General features: G+C 38.2%; 7 protein-coding genes across 7 annotated transcripts; 3 read left to right on the forward strand and 4 right to left on the reverse strand. All coding sequences in view use genetic code 12, as the record gives it.

The window, feature by feature from the left end:
• Window positions 1–229: 229 nt before the first annotated feature.
• Window positions 230–1,111, reverse strand: FMP45 (Fmp45p; the record flags this gene model as incomplete). Its single annotated transcript, XM_067693363.1, has 1 exon — window positions 230–1,111. One exon carries the CDS (start codon window positions 1,109–1,111, stop codon window positions 230–232), a length of 882 nt encoding a protein of 293 aa, XP_067547092.1.
• A 2,576-nt stretch (window positions 1,112–3,687) lies between these two features.
• I9W82_004305 (uncharacterized protein) lies at window positions 3,688–5,271 on the forward strand (the record flags this gene model as incomplete). Its single annotated transcript, XM_067693364.1, has 1 exon — window positions 3,688–5,271. The coding sequence occupies one exon, from the start codon at window positions 3,688–3,690 to the stop codon at window positions 5,269–5,271; it is 1,584 nt and encodes a 527-aa protein (XP_067547093.1).
• Window positions 5,272–5,522: 251 nt separating this feature from the next.
• WHI3 (mRNA-binding protein) lies at window positions 5,523–7,745 on the reverse strand (the record flags this gene model as incomplete). The annotated part of the gene is made up of 1 exon (XM_067693365.1): window positions 5,523–7,745. One exon carries the CDS (start codon window positions 7,743–7,745, stop codon window positions 5,523–5,525), a length of 2,223 nt encoding a protein of 740 aa, XP_067547094.1.
• A 3,630-nt stretch (window positions 7,746–11,375) lies between these two features.
• On the reverse strand, window positions 11,376–11,819 carry I9W82_004307 (homeobox domain-containing protein; the record flags this gene model as incomplete). Its single annotated transcript, XM_067693366.1, has 1 exon — window positions 11,376–11,819. The coding sequence occupies one exon, from the start codon at window positions 11,817–11,819 to the stop codon at window positions 11,376–11,378; it is 444 nt and encodes a 147-aa protein (XP_067547095.1).
• A 1,185-nt stretch (window positions 11,820–13,004) lies between these two features.
• On the forward strand, window positions 13,005–13,739 carry TRS33 (Trs33p; the record flags this gene model as incomplete). The annotated part of the gene is made up of 1 exon (XM_067693367.1): window positions 13,005–13,739. One exon carries the CDS (start codon window positions 13,005–13,007, stop codon window positions 13,737–13,739), a length of 735 nt encoding a protein of 244 aa, XP_067547096.1.
• A 145-nt stretch (window positions 13,740–13,884) lies between these two features.
• Window positions 13,885–15,153, forward strand: I9W82_004309 (uncharacterized protein; the record flags this gene model as incomplete). The annotated part of the gene is made up of 1 exon (XM_067693368.1): window positions 13,885–15,153. The coding sequence occupies one exon, from the start codon at window positions 13,885–13,887 to the stop codon at window positions 15,151–15,153; it is 1,269 nt and encodes a 422-aa protein (XP_067547097.1).
• Window positions 15,154–15,172: 19 nt separating this feature from the next.
• Window positions 15,173–18,535, reverse strand: I9W82_004310 (uncharacterized protein; the record flags this gene model as incomplete). The annotated part of the gene is made up of 1 exon (XM_067693370.1): window positions 15,173–18,535. One exon carries the CDS (start codon window positions 18,533–18,535, stop codon window positions 15,173–15,175), a length of 3,363 nt encoding a protein of 1,120 aa, XP_067547098.1.
• Between the last annotated feature and the right edge of the window lie 268 nt (window positions 18,536–18,803).

An 18,803-nucleotide genomic window follows, 5' to 3' on the forward strand; every position in this document is an offset into this window, starting at 1 on the left:
TGAATAGGAAAATTATTAATTAAATTAAAAAATGGTATAAAAAAAGGGGAATAAAAACAACGAAGAATTAATGAAGAAAAAAAAAACAACGACCAACGACAACGATAACTGGAAACTTAAGCTAGCTTTTTCAATGTATAGCAATTGTGGAATATGTGCATTCTGCATTGTGGGTGAACTGTATCAGTTTTACCATCAAGTTTAAACATATTTGTGCCTGTTACCTTCCTCAAATCTCTTCAGGTTTGGCTCTCTTGACTCTAAAGAATCTAAACTTTGAGGCATCAGAAATTGGTTCATCATGGACACCGGCTCCAGCAACACCAGGTGTAGTAGCTCCCACACCAGAGAATCCTCTATTAGCACCTTCATCATAATTGGCTTGAGCATAATCACCATCACTTTCTTTAGCATAAGCATTAGTGTCTCTAGCAGCATATGCAGATTCACCAGCAACTCCTGATCTTCTTCTATTTGATCTTCTAGTACCAAGAGCTGATATGATGGTAGTGACAAAGGTAATCAATAAACAAGCAACGGCAGCCCACAAGATACCAAATGCCTTGGCACCAATTTTAGATGAGTGGCCAGCTTTGTTAAATGCATTTCTTCCCTTGACATGAGCGGCAGTAATGAGACAAGCTGCAGCAATGACAAACAAAAATGCCAAAAATGTTGAAACTGCAGCCAATACACCACCAATTGCCAAACAGAAATTCAATGGAACCACAACTAAAGCAACAACAGTAAAGAATAATCCAACAAGGATAAAAGCCCAACCAATACGACTCAAATAATAATAGGTATTTCTTGAACTAATAAAAGTTTCAGGCAATCCATTCTCAGAGCCAAAATTATCCTTTGGTGAATATGGGTAAGCTGCTTTTGATTTAACACAGTCGGCGTTATGGCCATCTCTTACTCCACAAGTTCGATAAAATGTCCATCTGGTGGTACTAAATGGAGCTCCTTGTATCCCAGAAGTGTCAGTTTGTGACCAATAGAATTTACCAAGTATAGATGAGGTTCCAGCACCATTGATAACTGTGAGAATCAACAACAAGGCAGAACCTAAAAGGAAAAATATGGGAACTATGGTAAACGCTCTCATTGGGGAAATGTAGTTGTTTTGTCAATTGCTATTGGTAAAGTGTTATAATTGCTGTAGAATAAAATAAACAAAGGGGTGTGATTGTTATACTCTTTGTAAACAGTTGCAAGTTCAATTGATATTAACGTTGTAGGAAAAGAAATGAGAATATGATTCTGTATAAATATATATTGCTTATAAAACGTAAATGAAATCTTCTTTTGTTACTGCAATAGCAAATTTATATAATTTATATTTTATTTTTATTTATTTTATTTTATTTATATTTTTTATTTATGTTGCTTCTATTAATATCTGTCCAGGCAAATCGAATGGGAACTCACCTTAGGGCGCAGAGACTCTATAGATACAGTCCTATATCATACTGAATACTCCTCTCTACCCCAACTCTAGAGGCAAAGAGTACACCCTTCTCTTCTCTAATAGTATACAGCTCATTAATGTGTACATACACAAAAATAAAAAGTCAAATGACCTTTTTTTTTTTACAAAGCAAAGCCATGATATGCAACAATAAGCTATAGACGTATTAACCAGATCAAGTAAACTTACGGAAAAGAACTATTAATAGTAATACACTACTGCAGGCTGCAAACGAAAAAAATTCAATTCATAGCAATCTAAACCGTTGCATATGTAAAGAAGTAAGTAGTTACATTTGATCACGTACATATTAATTGCCTTGCATTCGGGGCGCTGAGTTTTTTTGCTCTTTCATCATCCCTTTCTCCCACCAGTCTTGGAGAATCAAAAAAGTCTAGGCGCAAAATCAACCAAAGGCCATGTGAATCACTGGGTCTTTTCTCTAACTTTTCACGGCGCCCAGTACGTTAAATGCGGAGATTAATAGGAAAAGCAATAAAAAAAAAAGAAAAAAAAGGTTTAAATCTGTCGGTCACTGCAAAAAGGTCTCGAAGGGGACGTAAAATAATAAAAAAGAAATACAGCAAGGCTGAACTACTCAAGCCTAAATCACTTACGTATGACATATTGTTGCACGGTGGAGAGAGATGATCTCTTGCCATCTGTTGAGACGGACTTCTGGAAACGTCTTTCTAGACCATTTCTCTCTCCCGTGTTTGTTACAACGGGTATAGCTGCTTTATATCCGGGAGATACAAAGCATATACGAATTGTGTCATAATACAAATACCCTCTCATGGCATTGTGAGAAAAAGAGTGGTGTGTATACTGAGCCCTGCTGTATTAAGCTCAATGACGTAAGTGTCTTTTGAATTTTTCATTTGTGCATGACACATATATACCAATTTGGTTTCCTTTTGTGTACTTTGTGGGAAATGCAATTGTTGTGTGTGTTTGTGTAATACCTCAATTGGCTGTTTTGGGTTAATTATGTTCCCAATTAGGAAATCCATTTGACTAATTTAGAAAAACAAAGAGAAAAAAACCTGTGGAATTGAAATAACATGCGCTTCAAACCAGTTTGTTCAGTAAACCAAAGGGGACATATCTGAGGGACAACAAGAAAAGAGGCATTCGCTCAGCATAGTACTGTTCAGTGAGAAAAGTTATCAGGATGAGTAGGAGGAGCATTTCAATTTTAAATTGTGCAAGGGTATATAGGAAGATTCTCATTGAAGGTTAACTAGGCACACAATATAATCTAGGCCAAGACAAAAGCTAATTAAGCAGTCATCTCCACAGTAAGTGATTCTATGTCGGACCAGGAGCTCTGAAGTTATTCGCTGTAGTAAAGTTACTTGATGCGACAGTCAATTATTTTGCGTAATTTTGCTGCAAAAAATTAATACATAAACGCAAAAGAACTCCCTGACTTCTATCATTACATCATTATCTACTACACTCGATATTAAAGTCTTAAGAAGCAAACCAAGTCCAAATTTCAGTGTCACTTTTTGCAGCGCCTGACCTTATGCCACTTCCACCGCATAAACCCGCTTCGAATTCACAAAGGAATGATCAAAACGTTGCAATAAGAAAGTTAAAGGAGTTGACTATAAGAGAAGCTGGAAACTGGTTGCTTACACAAGTTCCACTCCCCATATTCTAGCACCCCAAGATATCATGTGGTTTTTTTTCTTGTAATTGTCAAACGTCAAAACCAAGGGGGCTAAGAAAAAAAAGAAAACAGGTGTAAAACCGAGCAAAAGGAATGGGGGCGAGAGAAGTCCGAGACATTTACAGCTTTCGAAAGTTTTACATAGCGAGGGAAGTGGTGGGGAGTCAAGCGTCATCTTAAAGGTCATTCAGCGCATAAAGCATAACCATTATAACTCTAACACTATCTAACTACTGTGTTGGTTGTGTTTTTTTAAAAAGAATGATCTGATAAATTAAATTCCTTTGCTCCGCTTGTTTTATTAGCGCTTAAAAAGAACGAAATCTCTCCTGAAAAATATCTCAAAAAAAATTATCTTCTGGGGTTCAACTTAAAAAACAACGATTAACTTGAGATCACATTTTACTTATTATTACCTCTCATTCAAATGATGAATAGGTAGGAGACTGTAACAAAGGATTCGAAATCATTACTTGTTACACATATCCTACATTCATAGCAATTCAAACCATACTCAATTTTCAAAAGCAAGGATATGTTGAGTCAACGCAATATCATACTGAGTATGTTGTCTCCTGGCAACAACCGTGACAAAGATGAAGTTAACAACACTCAACAGGAGCAACAGCAACCACCGCAGCAACCACAGCAACCACAGCAACCACAGCAACCACAGCAACCACAGCAACCACAGTCATCGTTACCAGATTCATTCCCCGACCTATCAACTCTCCCAGTAGTAGGCCGCGACTACTTCAAAACCTCCTCAAAACCAATCTACGAAGGAGCCAATGGGATAATTTTTAAAGGCACAGATTGCAACCATACAAAACCAGTAGTTTTGAAACGAATCAAGCAGAAACCTGAAGAACCACACCACCAATATCTTGAAACTGTTTGGCGAGAATATTGTAATGTGAAACTGGCTAGTTCGTGTCGCAATATCATTCCTGTGTTGGATCTTGCTTCTATTGTGTATGGGTATAATCGAAGTCGTAATCAAGAGGAGAATCAACAAAAGGAGAAGCAAGAAGAGGAAGAGGAGCCAGGGGAACCACAGTTACGTTTAGAAAACGAAGTCTCACTAATCCTACCATTTTACCCTCGTGGCGACTTGCTCGATTTCCTATCCAAATCAAGACGATTCCAAGTTGAAATTTCAAGCAACTTACGTGACTCCCTATTCAAACAAATTGTGCGTGGTGTCCATTTCCTTCATTCACGCAACATTGTGCATCGCGATTTAAAGCCGGAAAATATCCTAATTGACGACGATGGTGTGCTTAAAATTAGTGATTTCGGATACAGTTTCAAGCTTGATAACCCCGAGGCCATCACTGCAAGTTTTAAAGAAACTCCGCATTACTTGATCTCGGGAACTCCTAGTTTTAAAGCTCCCGAGTTGTTTGATATTGAAGTACAGTTGCAACAGGATGAATTTAGTGTTAATCAATATTGTGTTTCTTCTCATGAGTATCAGAATTTAAAATTGCTTGATTTATGGAGTTTGGGTATTTGTTATTTCGTCATTTATTTAATGAAGTCGCCGTGGTCATTGGCGAATTTACAAGATCCGAAAAACTTGGTGTTTTTGAAGTATGTACAGAGTTATCCACATGGAGAAAATCAAATGAAGTCGTTATTGGCGGAGTTGAATCGATGTGGGGGAGCTAATTGCGGTAGCAGTTCCGGTGGTGGAGGCAGCGGCGGAGGCGGCACCAACACTTTACCCAATCAACGACCAATGTCAACAGCCACCAACAGTACACCACATCTTCGCAAGTCAAGTTTCAACAGCACCATGAATCGAAGTCGAAGTCGAAGCACTGGTCATTCACAAATCAACCTATCTACACTCAGTTTACATCATAAGGAAGGCTCATCCAACCCCTCCTCCTCCTCCAATGTATCCTCATCAAACCCATCTCCATCATCATCTACTGGATCAAATTCCGCATTAAACTTATTCAAGAGTCTACATTACGATTCAAGAGAGTACATTTTAAAACTCCTAAACCCCCAACCAATGGAAAGAATAAACACCAGCGATCTACTAGAAAGTAAATGGTTGACTCAAGTTTACGCTAACCCTAAAGACCTAATTAAGTTGATGAAGTAGTCTTTTATATCATATAGTTTAAAGTTACATTCACTTAATCTCGATAACATAATACATAATACACAATTTATACAAAATATAAAAAAAAAGTTTCAACAAAAACAAAAAAAGAATAAAAATATGAAACCAAGGGCGTTGCGAAGTATCTGACGACCCTCTATGCCCCTTAAATAAATGCAAAAACAAACAAAAGTAACACAAAAAAAGGTAATAAAACAAAATGTAAAAATAAATGTAGTACAACTCACCCTTTATTTCAGGTAGGAGTAGCTATAATTAGACCCGTTTCCATTGGTAGATCCATTGGCAGCTTGCAGTGGTGCAGTTGACGAGGATTGCTTCTGTGATGCATCTTGCGTAGACGTAGTGTTGTTACTGGTGGCTCCACTCGGATTAGTGGATGTTCTCCTCACGTTTCCTGGACCTCTAACTCCTAATGGATTCTTGGAAAAGGATAATCGAATACCACCTTTACTGTTGTTCGCAGCATGTGGTCTAGGCAATGCTCGTCCATACAACTCAGCCAATGCCCGTGTTGCATGGGCAACATCCTCAAATTCAACAAAACACATTGGTCCATGATTATGTCCACTGGAATTTGCACCTGTTGATGTAGTAGATCCAGACGTACTATTGTTTGTCAGATTCTTTGTCCTAAATGATAACCTTCTAAATCCCTTTTGTGGAGCAAACAATGTACGCAATTCAGCTTCAGTTGCATCAGGCGGTAAATTACCAACATACAATGTATTACATGGGGGATTTTGGTCAGCAGGATTTGCTGGAGGTGGAACCCTAGCCAAGAGCGAGAGCTCAGGTATATCCTTTGACGTGGGCATCGATTTGTTTGTTGTTGATGATGATGATGATGCTGCTGCTGCTGCTGCTGCTGAAGGACTAGCATGAACGAGAGCTGCTGGTGACGTCTTACTACCAACTGGTGGTGGTTTCTGTTCCTGTACATACAGAGACGACGATTGGGTGCCCTTTCCTGTAGGATACTCTGGCCGTTGGTTGAGACTATTTGATTGTTGTTGCAATGTTGACCTTAAACCAGATGCAGAGGGTCCGTGTGGTGGAGTTTGATTGGGACCTGTTACGCGATGTGGAGGTGATGACAATTGCATCTGCTCTTGTGGCATTTGCGGGTTGAAAAAAGATGATGATGTTCTTCTTCGGTCAGGTGGTTGTTGTAAAGTAAGATTGGATGCAGTATTAGTGGCTCCCGCTGAATTATTCCAATCAGGATTCGAATACACAGTTGGACTTTGTACAGCGGATAAGGAGGTGCCATTATTTGGATTCGAACTCCAAGGATCTCTCACCAATTGATCATAATCTCTTGCATCATTCTGCGACTCCATCAATAATATCGATTTACCAGTTGCCTCTGAAAAGTCTCCTACTCCAGTACTTGACCTTGATCCTGATGACCCATTCGCCGACGATGAGCCTAAACCATTAGGTTGTGATGAGCCATCGGATAGCATCTGAGGTTGAAAATTGAATTTAGATGCAGTCTGTGCCTGCATATGTCCTGAGCCTATCTGGGGTCCAGATCCTGAAAGTCTATGTGGAGGTGGTTGGAAGTTATTTTGTGGTTGCTGTGGTTGTTGTTGCTGCTGTTGTTGCTGCTGCTGTTGCTGCTGCTGCTGCTCTTGCAAAAAGGGATCACTAAATGCAAATCTGGATCTCATATTTCCCAGTGACTGCCGCTTTTGCAAGACATCAAATGGTGCAACTGGCTGTGAATTGGATGATGTTGCATTTATGTTGTTTAAAAGTTGATTTGAGCCACTGCCACCTTGAGAATTTGCAATATTGCTAAACTTATTTGGCGGAGAAATATTAGTTGAAGATGATAATGACATTGCACTAAATGCTGATTGTGTTTGGGCCAACGCTTGTGGTGAATCCAATGAATGAAGTCCATGATCAAACTCAATCTTGATTGGTGGATATTCAGGCCCAAATATTTGTTGACCATCCAACAATTTCCCAGTTGTTATACAAGTATTAAAGTTTTTAAACAAGGCAAATATTTGATAATCACTAACGTCAATACTCAACACTTCATCAATGACTAGAGCAAATATCAAAGTGGCTTCTCTTCTTGTGAGGTCACGAGGTAGATTCGATATTTTCAAGATTCCAGTAACTGGTGGCGATTGTAAAGATTGATGATGCAGGTGGTGAAAATGTGGTTGAGTGAATTGTTCTAGATGAGAAAGCAGTAGCAGTGGATGATGTGGTTGTTGTTGTTGTTGTTGTTGCTGTTGTTGTGAAAGTGGAAATTGTGTCTGATTTCCATACAATGAAGAATTGTTAATCAACCCAGGAGGTAGATTGGTACTATCCTGTGGCATGAGTGATGATGACGAGGCTGCTGTTGCTGTTGCTGATGATGCAATATTATTATACTGGCTATTGGAACCGTTTAAATTGTTATTATAGCTAACAGTTTCTGATGACATTGATGCTGATGCTGATACTGGTGAAAAAAGTGGGAATAACGTGAATGAATAATACAAAAGTGAATAAAATGAGTTCAAATGGGGAAATATGGAGGTGACTGCGTCAAAATAAGTTGATGATTATGAACCGTGTGCTGTTGTAGCTTTTAATGTGACGAATGAGTTGAACTTGGTGGGACAATTGTTCCCTTCAACTGGTGTATTGGGGTATTAGATAAGTAGCTCTCTGGGTACTCTAGCTCTTTGATGTCGTCAGTGCTTGAAAAACGTGAAACCAAATAGAAGTTAAATTTGACGAGTATAATCTCCTTTGCTTGGTTGTAGTGTTTTGAACTGTTTCAACTGTTGATTAATATTAGCAAGAGGTGTGTAATAACCCCAGGCTACCTAATGAGTAGTTGCAGTTAGTGAGATTGGTTCTTGCCTGTCGTTATAAATGTGGAGTTTAATTTATCGTCTCTCTCTCCCCTTGACAGTAGTTTTTTCTGTCTGTCTTTTTGTTGCTCGTGTCTTTTGGCTTTTTCTCTCTTCTTGATTTTGTCTGTGTGAGTAAGTGTTATCTGTTACAGTTGCTAACTGGTTATATATGAAGTGTGAATATGTGTATATGCTTGTGTGTGTATGCTATTGATGTGGTATGTCTGTTGTAAAAAGATTAATGTGTGTGTACTTTTTCTTTTTTGTTTTTTGTATTTTTTTGGTTCTTTTGGGTTTGTCACTGTTTCTAAAGCGTGTTTCTATAACTACATCCAAACATACATAATTAAAAGTTTATACAATTTATATAATGCATATGATTATTAACACAAATAGAAAACAACAGACAAAAGACAGCATAACAGAAAATAATATTACCACAAGTACACGACCTTCAATTTATACCAGTTTGAGTTGATAAGAGTATAACAACCACTATAGAGTAAGACTAAATATCAGCTTAGCTCTAAATTACAAGATTTAATCACCCTACCACCCACTTTCTCTCTCTTTGTCTCCGTAAGCCTTTTCCTTTTCTAGCCTGTTTGCTTGCTATTAGAGCAATCTCTTCAAAAAACAAACAAACAACACCTCCCATTTTAAGCTTTTACTTGTTTTGTATTCCTATATTTACATGCTAGACAAGGTAATTAGTCAACAGAGCACTATAGCGCTTTATCTTCTTGTGAAACGGCTGCTTCTAAGGGCACAAGAGGGTAGCTTTTTCTTTCAACACTCTATTGAATACGATGATACTTCTCGTATCCGAGCATACATCTGTGTGTCACCTCTTGATTTCCTATCTACGAGTCTCTTTTTCCTGTAAAAATAGGGCTTCTTTTTGAGTAATTTTGTGTACTGGGAAGACCTGTATAAGGTTTGAGTTGAAAATTAACGTGAATAAGAATAGAAAAAAGTACGTGTACTTTATACCAAAAACGAACAAACCAGTTTTTAGGTCATGCAGAAAAAAAAGTAGAAATAAAACGTGTACTTACCAAACTTTAGCCGTTTTGATTTATTTACACGACTTTATGAAACCAGGACCAATTTTATTTGCTTGTTTGTTGGACCATAGATGTAGTGTGTATATAGAAACAATGAGTAATAAAGGAGTGTGTATAAGTTACTGAGTTACGAGATCAGGAAATAGACATTTTTGAGATATCCATAAGCAAAGCGTGTTCAGTTTTTTTGAAAGTATATGGGATCCATTTAGAGGGATATACAATTTGCACGATATATTTCATGATGGATTCCAGCTGCTGACGCATTTGTCCAGAACCAATGGGTTAATCAAGATCAGTCGAGGAATTGGGACAATAAGTTGATACTATTTGCTCAACTTGGTTGTTGAGGGCAAACGCACCCAGTCAATGCAAGAAGTTCAACAGTACATCAAATCACAAGATCAAAGGTTTCTGTTCTGAATGTATAGCAACGTCAAAGCGCCATCATTAACCAATTCCTCAAATCAAATACTCAGTTTCTAGTAAAGTAAAGCCCTCTTTAAAGGAAAACTTCAATTTCTGCTCTCAGTCGATACTCCAACTTGTACTCCATAGATTTCTATAACTTTGGATAGGGGGAATCATCGCCCATCATTCGTAAAGCACATACACCAGCCAGCAATCATATTCGTGAACAAGGAATTGCAACACTAGTCATGAACGAAGTGCCTCGTGGGTGCTTTAATCACGAACAAAGGATCAGACAGGAGGCACTTAGTTCACATTGGGTTATCCCGGCAGTTTTTGATCTCCTTTATCTCCCTCATAGAAGGCAGCAACAAAGCAAGTTCAACTGTGAAGACCAAAAAACAATCAAAACATAAATTTTCTCCATTATGGTAACAAGCACCAGCAAAGTAAAGCCAGTGGAGAAGAAACAAATCCCAATTGAAGGAGTACTGTTCACCCTTTATCAGGTTCTTCTTTCAATCATATATTTGGTCTATAAAAGGGAGGGAGCTAAACCTCGCTCTTTTCAAATTTTTGGGAAGGCAGTCCTCATCTTTGATACTGAAAGTTGCACATAAATGAGACCGATATACTCCTCTTGTACCTCCAGGTATCCCCTCTTTGTGAAGCATAGTTAGTCCAATGATATAAACCATCAAGGGCTTTCAGAATGAAGCAGGAACGAAACACATCATCCAAAATACATCTCTGCAACCAATCAATGCCCCAAATTGAGTCCAGTTCAAACTTGATCACCAAAAAACTAATCCCAATCTTAAACACTTACTCCCTCTGAGACTGGGACAGTCTTCTTGCATTTCCAAGTCAAACTGGCTGCAACTCTGGTCAATGCCCCTCCTTCTTCTTTTTCAAATCTCAACTTCGTAGGCTTCTTCTGTTGTAATAGTTCTTGAAATGCCATTTCAAGTAACCAGTACTAGGATTCATATTCGTACTTCTTTGCCCTTTTTCAGCTCCCAATTCATCCCAAGTGTAAAACAACAGCGTCTTGACTACAAAAAACAACATCTGAAGTTTCCTAAAGGTCACTCTTGTCGTATCCCCTCTTTTTTTTAACAATAAAGTGGATATGAGCTGGTCCATACGGATGTCTGTTAATTTTTTTTTTCCCGGCAGGTCCACCACGAAGAATTGGGTATGGTACAGGTCTGGTAGAACAATAAAAGCTTCCATCATCATTGGGTTTGGTAATATTTCTCATATCTGGATGATGCTTTGCATATTGTGTGTCATACAGCCCCATTCAGTGTCAACAATCGCCTTCCACAAAACAGGCATTGGCAAGTTCAACCTTGCAGCCGCTTTCCCCGACCTCCCAAGTTTATCATTTTTTCATTTGGTGTAGTCTCCAGGTACAGCTTGGATCAACACTCCATTTCTCTGCTTGATATTCGCAGGTTTTAAAGTGATTGAGTAGATATATATTACCAAAGTAAATTTTGTTTTTTTTATTTCCTCAGCGCAGGTTAATTTTTGTTTTTACAAAGACATACACGTGACAATTTCGTGCAAGTCACGTGGAAATCAATGCAACGTTACATTAAATGAGCTTTTAAAAGAGGATATCAAAAATGAAGAAGAGGAAGAAGATGAAGAAGAAGAGGAATTACAATAAATTAAAAAGAAATGAAACAATCACATTAAAAACTATAAAAAGAACTATAAAACAAACCTATAAATGTTTCAATGCCTTCAACTTTCTTCTCCTAGCATTAATAAACCAATTACTCAATTGTTGTTGATTCAACCCAGTTGCCATCATCAACTGATTCTTCTCACAAGCCGAGGGATATGGATGATTCACATGGTCCCTCAACCACCTCAAGAGCACATAAGTAACCTCCTTTGGGAGGTTATTACGTGTTTTCCTCTTGGTGGTGGTTGCAGCTTGAGAGGAAAGCAGTTGATGATGGAATAGCATTTGATCTTGATTATATGGAATGTATGACATTGACCGTGACATTGGAGGTGGAGCAACAGCAGTGTAGTTGTTGTAGTGAAACTGCTGCTGCTGTGATGGTTGGGGTTGAAAATATGCATAATTGTATTGTGGTTGAATTTGAGGTTGTTGTTGTTGTTGTTGTTGTTGTTGTTGTTGTACCTGGAATTGCTCCATATGTAAAATAGTTGATATTGGTGGAAGTTGGATTGATGTCCTATGTTTTGACATATTTTCTTGGTTATCAATACTTGTGTTTTCCATTTTAACGTAGTTTCCGCTTGATTTTCGGGTATTTTGTCTTTTGTCTTTGAAGAATGTTTATGAATATGGCGTTTTAGGCTTCCAAAATTTTTGACAGGCTACTTTTGTTGACGTATTTATATAAAGACTACTGTTTGAAGTACTACAGAAGCCAAGCCATTTGTGTCTCTTCTTTGAACTAGCATTGTGTCTGCAAAAAACATTACACAAGATACACTAACAGAATATAATTATGATGACACAAAAAAAGAAGAGTTAGTTATCAATTAATGTCATGTATGTGCCCTGAATTATACGCGACACGACACAAATGGAGCTATATCTAGTTCCTCTATTTGCCTTATATTTAGATACGTTTCCTCTATGTTTATATCTATATATTCCTTAGCTTAATAACACTAACTTACGGTCTTTACTGTCGCTACGCTACAAGTCTTCAGCAAATGCTTCCTCCCTTCGTAAGTGTATGTGTCTTCAGAATCAAACTTAAAATGTTAATCGACATTCATTTTATGATAAATCTAATGAATGTTTCAAATTATGCTTATGGTAACTTGCATGGAGATATATCTAAGCCATTTTCGGTATCCTGGCTGTGCCACTCGTACCAACTATCATCTACAGAGCCATGTTCGTGTCCTTTGGCCAGTACTGGAATTGTATAGCTTACCTGCTTTAACTTCAGCCAAAGCCTTAACCAAGTGGAGATTTTTACAAAGAAGTTGATGACATATGACACAGGATACAAGGAAGGAATTGTTGAAAATTAGATCTAACAGAACTTTGTCTTTGGTAAGAGGTATCTACTTGTCTCATAGACAGCATAGACAGCTTTATACCCACATCAAACCTGTCTTGCAGCAACCTGAACAGCTGTACAAAGACACCGTATGCTTCCTTAGCCACTACAGCTGTCAGAGCTCATGCCAAACATCTTTCAAATTCACAGTTTTCCTCACCTTTTGCAAACGCGTCAAGAACCGAATTTGATTGTGGAAGTAAAAAAACAAAAAAACCAAAAAAAAAACAAAAAAATGCCCTTGCTTGACAAACCAATACTGATTGCGCTCTCTCATCACAAACTAGTTTTCCTTCACCATGACAGAAGAGATAAATCAATCACAGATAAGCTACTCCAGCTTTGAACTACTTTTACAAGAGATTGTACCCACATCAATTCGTGTATCAAAAGCACTATCAACAAGGTCAACCACCCAACCACAGGACAAGATAAAACCCTCCACGGCATCATCTACCTCTTCTGATTCCAATAGTGAGTCCCCTCCACCCAATCAAACCAGGATCGACACACAACTATCATCAATAGCCAATGATTTACCAGGAACAGTCAATATACTAGACACATCGCTACTCCCCACCGACGATGTCACCATTCGCATTGAACAACTTGGTTTCAACCTTGGGATGAAAATTGCTGAATTGTTACTATATCAGAACCCGTCAACGAAAATCATTGATATTTTAGATATAATGAAGTTTATTTGTCGTGATGTTTGGAAATGTTTTTATAATAAACAAATTGATAATTTACGAACTAATCATCGAGGTACGTTTGTTTTGATTGATAATAACTATAAATTGATCAATCAGTTTAGTAGTGGAAGTGCAGGCAGTAGTACCGGAGGCAGTGGATTTGAGGTGAGCAATGTTGCTGATCATGATACCTTAAAGAAATCAAAGGTGTATCTTTGGTTCCCTTGTGGTGTGATTAGAGGAATATTGATGAGTTTTGGAGTTGAAAGTAATGTAGTGGCTGAAATTACTCAATTTCCCGCAGTCATGTTTAATATTCATACCAGTATTAATAACTAGAGTTAAATAGAGGGATATAGTGTAAATGGGATCTTCTGATGTGTAGAGCAAGGACTACGGTTCGTTTTCTACGACTTTAGTGCTCAGAAAAAAAAAGGGAGTCTCACCAAATGCATCATCTTATCTCTTCCCCAGATTACAAACCATGAACAAAGACGATACAACACCACTCGCGCCTACTTCACAGCCTCCGCCTCCACGTATTCTCAGAATCAAAAGAAAAAGAGGTCAAGATCCCCTTCAAGCTTTAATTTTGGAGGATACACGCAGTATCAAAAGATCAAAACCATCAACTCCAATCACATCATCAGGGGCAACACCACGTAGTCAAACGCCACTGCAACAAGGACAACCGCAGCAACAACAACAACTACAACAGCAACTGCTAGCTGGTGGAAGTAATATTGACAATGACAGGCTCAATTATATGTTCAAATTAGCCAAGACTGAATTTGGCAATGATGCAGAATTGGATGAATCTGTTTTACATACAATCTTGGCAGAAGCAGCAGCAAGTACTGCTGCTATACCTCAAAATGAGGGAGAGGAAGGGAACATGAAACAGAATCAAGATATCAAGCGACGATTTATCATTCAACCAGATGAGACTCGACGCCAAAGTGCTTTTGACTACGAAGGTGCTGCTGATGCAAATATACCTGACCAATTGTTCAACATGGTTGAGGACCTAGTATCAAAAGGAGATGATAAGGGTAAGACAAAGAGGAAAAGAAGAGGCCACACAGGAGGAAGTCATGTGGAAGAAAAATCAGTTGAAGAGCCTGTATCGCGAGATACAATAATTCAAAACGCAATTGATTCTAATGAAGCAGAAGATGACGAGAACCAATACGTTTACGATGTGTATCAATTAACAGATGCCGAACCACTAACTACAGCCAACCACCCCCTGGCTCAAATCGGTTACATTCGATTCTTCAACGATGATGATTCTGATAACAATGACTCGAATGTATTTGACTCGGCTCAGCAAGATGCCGATGACATGAAGAAGCCAAGTGTATTGACCGACGATGAAGATTCCAATGCTGAAAGCTTTTACCAAAATGATTATCCTAGTGATGAAGATGCAGAGGGTTTACAAGAGTTGAATTCGTTTGAAGATGAGTTTGATAAGTTAAACATTGGTGATGATGATGGAGGTGATGGTGCTGCGCATGAAGCTACAGAGTATGTAGCTCATGATGGAATTGGATGGAATGGGGAAGAGTATTTTGATTATGTTGAAGTTGAACGATTTATGGGGCTCGATGATGCAGATGATGAAGACGAGGAAGATCACGATGACAATGAATTGAAAAGGAACCAATTTTTCAAATCGGATGCTGAAGATCCATTGGCTTTACATCGAGATAAGATCTTTGGAAAGTTAGAGAAAATGATCAACAAGTAGTAACATTACAGCTTTTTTCTTATGAGAAAAAGTATTTACTATCTATAACTTGTCTAATATCCAATGTGCCCTTTTTAGGGAGGTTAAGTATTTGTACAGGAACGAAAACAGGAACCAACTGTTTACGACGTAATTTATCCATCACTACCTTGTCAGATTGTTTGACTTCGGATGTGTAGTTGTAGATATTGTTACCAACAATATGGTACAATTTTGGCTTGTATTCTTCAATTAATTGACTAACAGGATGTGCGTGTCCTAATTCATGAACTTGTCTCAACTCACAATTCAACATCTCACATGCTCTTTCTCCCTTATACTCCAGTCGCATTGACTTCAATTTAGTGTAAAGATCTGGATACTCCAACTTGTTAAAATAAACCAACTGGAACAAAGGTAAATGCTTCACTTGGTTGACAAAGTCGTTACGAACGTGTTCCATATAGTCAAATGAATGCAATTCAACAAAAGTCCGACGCAAGATTTTCGAAAGTTTATCAACTTGGTTTGCATGAGTCCAATATGAATCATGTATCGATGCAAATGTCAACCTAGCACCATCATTATCTTCAGCACAGGCATCGCAAGTCATACACATATGACTAGCATCCAAAGAATGAATAAAGTTCGGAGCAATTGCCAACTCATGCTTACGTCGATCCATAGGTGCAAACTTGCTGAAGTTCAGTTGCATAATTGACCCTAGTGCACCAGTTACACTATGCGGTTGATTTCTTTTCCGATATGTTTGTACCACAGGGAACCCCGAGGCGGATATCCAACTAATTGGGGTATAACTAATCGGGCTCTTGTACCAGTTATTCAATGCCTTGTAGGCTGAAGTGGAAGATAACGATGACGATGCATTAGCCTTCAGTTGGAGATAATCCAACGTCTTGACATTATATCCAGTCAATATCCGTCTTGTATTCTCAACTAACCAAGTTTCCATCTGTTTAGCATTGTAGAATAGCTCATCAATTGATGTTAGAATCTTCCTTGCCAAGTATATAGTCGATTTCAAATTGAATAATCGTAGTTGATCAATTGTTGATTCATTGTATAAACCACGCTTGGATGGATTTTCATCATGATCAGAAACGATTTTTTCAACATTTTCCAAAATTTGCCGACTTGCGCCAGCTAGGGTAACTCCATATACAGTCGTCATGACTGGTCGTTTAATCAATTTTCGATCTAGAATCAGCAATAAGAATTGAGCATGGTCCCGGTCTTGTTCAGGTAGGTTATACTTTACATCATCAATAATTTTTCCTTCAACGATATCCCTCACGGTTGAATAAACATCTTGTTTAGAATCCATAGGGACTAAGTTGACCGCTTTACCGCCCTTTTCATCAGCAGCTAGTGCGGCATAATGCTGTAATCCATTACATGAACCATCTTGATGAATCGGTAATCGACATATATACTCATCAACTGCATCTTTACCTTGCTCAACAAACTCCAAGATTTTCTTAATTTCAATACAAACGGACAATGCTGAGAATGGTTCATCTGCTTTCATCCACCATCGATTACGTAATGGATCCACTGCGGAATCAATAATATTCAGCTTATTTTCATTGAAAAATTGCTCACAATCAGTACCACTGCCGCCAAATACTGACATTAGTTGATACTTGATCCAATAAAATCCATCACTTCCCAACGGTTGACCATACCAGAATTGAAACAACGATCGTGTCAAATCACCACCATAATGAGTCAATGGCGATAAAGGATACACTCTTCCTCTAAAATCAAACACATAACAATGATACAACATATCTCCATTGGCCCCAAATGCATTGGCCAACATGTTTACAGTTTCAAAATTCAGTCTCAATCCTTTCAAATCGATAACCTCCTGTTTTGATCGGTTCTGTTTGTCAATCGATTTCGGAGGAATGTCAAGAAAGCCTTGCGGTAATTTAATCACCTTGTTGAACACCTGCAACATATCCGGATTGATTGACCAAGCAGTTTTACCCATTTGATCAAGACATTTGAACGCTGAATCAAGTTTACCTTGATGCTGGGCATTCGTTAATATCGTTTGTTGTAATTGATCAAAACCACTGAGAAATGGTGTAGCTCTTTCCAAATATGCACCCTTGTTGACACCAAGCCACGGTTCGGGTGGACACAATAATGGAAAATGATGCGAGTCAGAACCAATTGGAATCGAAGTTAGGCCCTGGCAGAGCACTGAGTTGATCTTGATAAATGTTTTGGATTTGATGGGAGATGTATAAATCGTGTCAAGAAGGAAGGCAGATTGGTCAGGTGCATCATCATCACTTGCTAGCTTTTTGGGGAGTTTGCATGACTCAACCACACACTTTATCAAAATGCTGGAAAATTTATCAAAGTCGTTATCTGAAATGAATTTAAAAAGTTGAGCTTTGCTTTCAGTCTTCATCATTGTAATATCACGCCTAAACGTTACTCGCATACTGTTTAGGATCTCCAAAACACCGACTTTCTCCTTATACGCGGATGAAATTAGTTTATAAATAATGTTCCCCACCATTGAGTTTAATGGAAATACCTTGATAAATTGTCGAAACTGATAAAGTACCTTTTCATCATCCGAGCTAGGAGAGTCGACAATCAATAATGCAATCTTGTCACAGGTGGAATTTATCCATTCAGTGACCACTTCCTGTTGATGAAGGACAAACTTTGCAGTTTGCTCTGATACAGCTTGGAACTTGGACGGACTTTTGATCAACTTGTGAGTGAATTGCTCTAGTCTTGATTGCTTAATTTTGTTAAAGGCAAGATAGGTTTGTATGAAAGAGTCCTTTTGATTCTGTGGAAGTTCATCATAGAATTCATATACAGACGAGATGGGTGTTCCTTTCCAGTGAAATTTATTTTCCATGATATACCGACAGGCTTTTTCGAAATGTAAATTACCTAAATCATCCAAATAAGAGTCAATTGGGATGGCTTCTCTATTTTCTCGCTCTGTCCTCTGCTCTATGCTAATTGGCTCCGGGCTGAGCTCAAGTAAACTACTGCTCAAATGATCATCGCTCAATCGTTTTGAAAACTGCTGTAAGTTGACATGAAACTCCTTCACGATTTGATGAAATCCGCTCCGTATTGGAAGAGAAAATATCCTCTCGATCTGGTATGCATGTAGTAGACTCTTCAATATCGTGTCGATATGCAGTTGTAGTATATCATCGTCAACACCTGGTAAGACCTGCCTGATCAACTTCAAATAGCTTTGAATGACATCATTGATCACCTTAAAATTGTGTTTGATATCCGAGTCGATATACAGGTTTAGACCCACTTGAAAAAGCTCCAATATTTGTGGCCGCTTTAGTTGATCATCCAACTCATTGTAAGACTTTTCCAACTCCATTAGATATTTGAAAGCAGATGACACATTCTTTGTTAGGAGGACACGTGTGTACGTATTCACTAAATTATCCCACTTTATTTGCTCTTTCTTTGGAAAGGTAAATCTCTCAGGATCAAAAATTGACTTGTTTATTTCATGAGAAATCGTTGCTATGCCTCTTTGGAAACATAGTCGATTGAAGAAAGCATTCTGGAGAGATCTTCTTATGATACTTCGTATCATAGTAGCATCTTGTACTGCGATGTTTGTTGTGATGAATCGAAAGAAT

The sequence above is a fragment of the Candida metapsilosis genome (genome assembly GCF_017655625.1).
Source record: "Candida metapsilosis strain BP57 chromosome Unknown scaffold6, whole genome shotgun sequence".
Taxonomy (NCBI): domain Eukaryota; kingdom Fungi; phylum Ascomycota; class Pichiomycetes; order Serinales; family Debaryomycetaceae; genus Lodderomyces; species Lodderomyces metapsilosis.